This window comes from Perkinsus marinus, assembly GCF_000006405.1.
Source record: "Perkinsus marinus ATCC 50983 genomic scaffold scf_1104296928178, whole genome shotgun sequence".
NCBI lineage: Eukaryota > Perkinsozoa > Perkinsida > Perkinsidae > Perkinsus > Perkinsus marinus.
In genome coordinates this window covers 1-1,025 of record NW_003216918.1, presented here as the reverse complement: position 1 = coordinate 1,025, position 1,025 = coordinate 1, and the positions used below count along the sequence as shown (strand labels likewise).

At 51.5% G+C, this 1,025-nt stretch overlaps 1 protein-coding gene across 1 annotated transcript; it reads left to right on the top strand.

The window, feature by feature from the left end:
* Positions 1-266: 266 nt before the first annotated feature.
* Positions 267-687, top strand: Pmar_PMAR025309 (hypothetical protein; the record flags this gene model as incomplete). Its single annotated transcript, XM_002788391.1, has 4 exons — positions 267-299; positions 351-429; positions 471-573; positions 624-687. The coding sequence occupies 4 exons, from the start codon at positions 267-269 to the stop codon at positions 685-687; spliced, it is 279 nt and encodes a 92-aa protein (XP_002788437.1).
* Between the last annotated feature and the right edge of the window lie 338 nt (positions 688-1,025).

Here is a 1,025-nt window from a genome sequence, read left to right as displayed (position 1 = left end):
AACCCATCAGGAAGAGGGGGACCTACCTAGTGAAGGCACAGCTGCTTGCGTGGCGGCCATGGGCGTGCCGACACTCTTCCGTCGTAGATTAATCCGAGCTTTCATTGGAGGGGCAATCAAACTGATCACGATCCAATTACCTTCTACATAGCATCTCCGTCCTGCACACGCGTATTCAAATATGCTCTCGGGCGCGCGCGTAGTTTTGTGGCGAGTGAGGGTCTAAATCAGCTGACATTGTAGAGTTGACAACAAAGTTTTACAGTATGGCTGCTGCTGTTGCCATAGACAAAGCGGAGGTAGTCGACTCGGTCCTCGCTCTGCTGCTATCCTCAAGGATCCTGCCTTAGATAGCGATGTTGGCCCTTGGGTTCACGCCTACCGACGAGATCGTTAAGGCCCGAGACCAACTTGGGATAAAGACCCAAGGTAGTGGTAGTAGTAGTAATAGGGTAGTAAGCATATCTCAGATGAGTTTATGAAGTGGGCTAGAGGGACCTTGGAGGCTGCTGCTGTTGATGCTCTGAAGGTTGGGGATTTGGGAGGTAGGACACTGGGTACGGCTACTAACAAGTATTACATCGTACCATTACCTTTCTCTTTGTATACCACACTTCTGCCAGAAATACTCAGAGTTGCCTCTCTGACCGACTCTGTCTGTCGAATACCTTCCTTCTCTGCACTTAGCGTTTGAGAGGAGAGTAACCCAACTCCGCCGATATTATTTCGAGAATCCAGACAGTCACACTGCCTCTCCAAACACGGCCACCATCATGGGCCTCTACCTCCTATTCCTATTGGTACTACTGCTACTACTACCATCATGCACACAATCATCATGCCTCAGAGTGCTGACCGTACTGGGGAGTTCCACACCGAGCTGGAGCAGTTGCCTGAGGCCCTCACCAAGACCCCTCAGTGCCAGCTACCAGTACCACGCCCTTCGCTGAGGGAGGCTGCGCACCTTGGTGTCTGTCAGTTGCTGTTGAGAGTGCATCATGGAGGGTAACGGTACCAAACTGAAG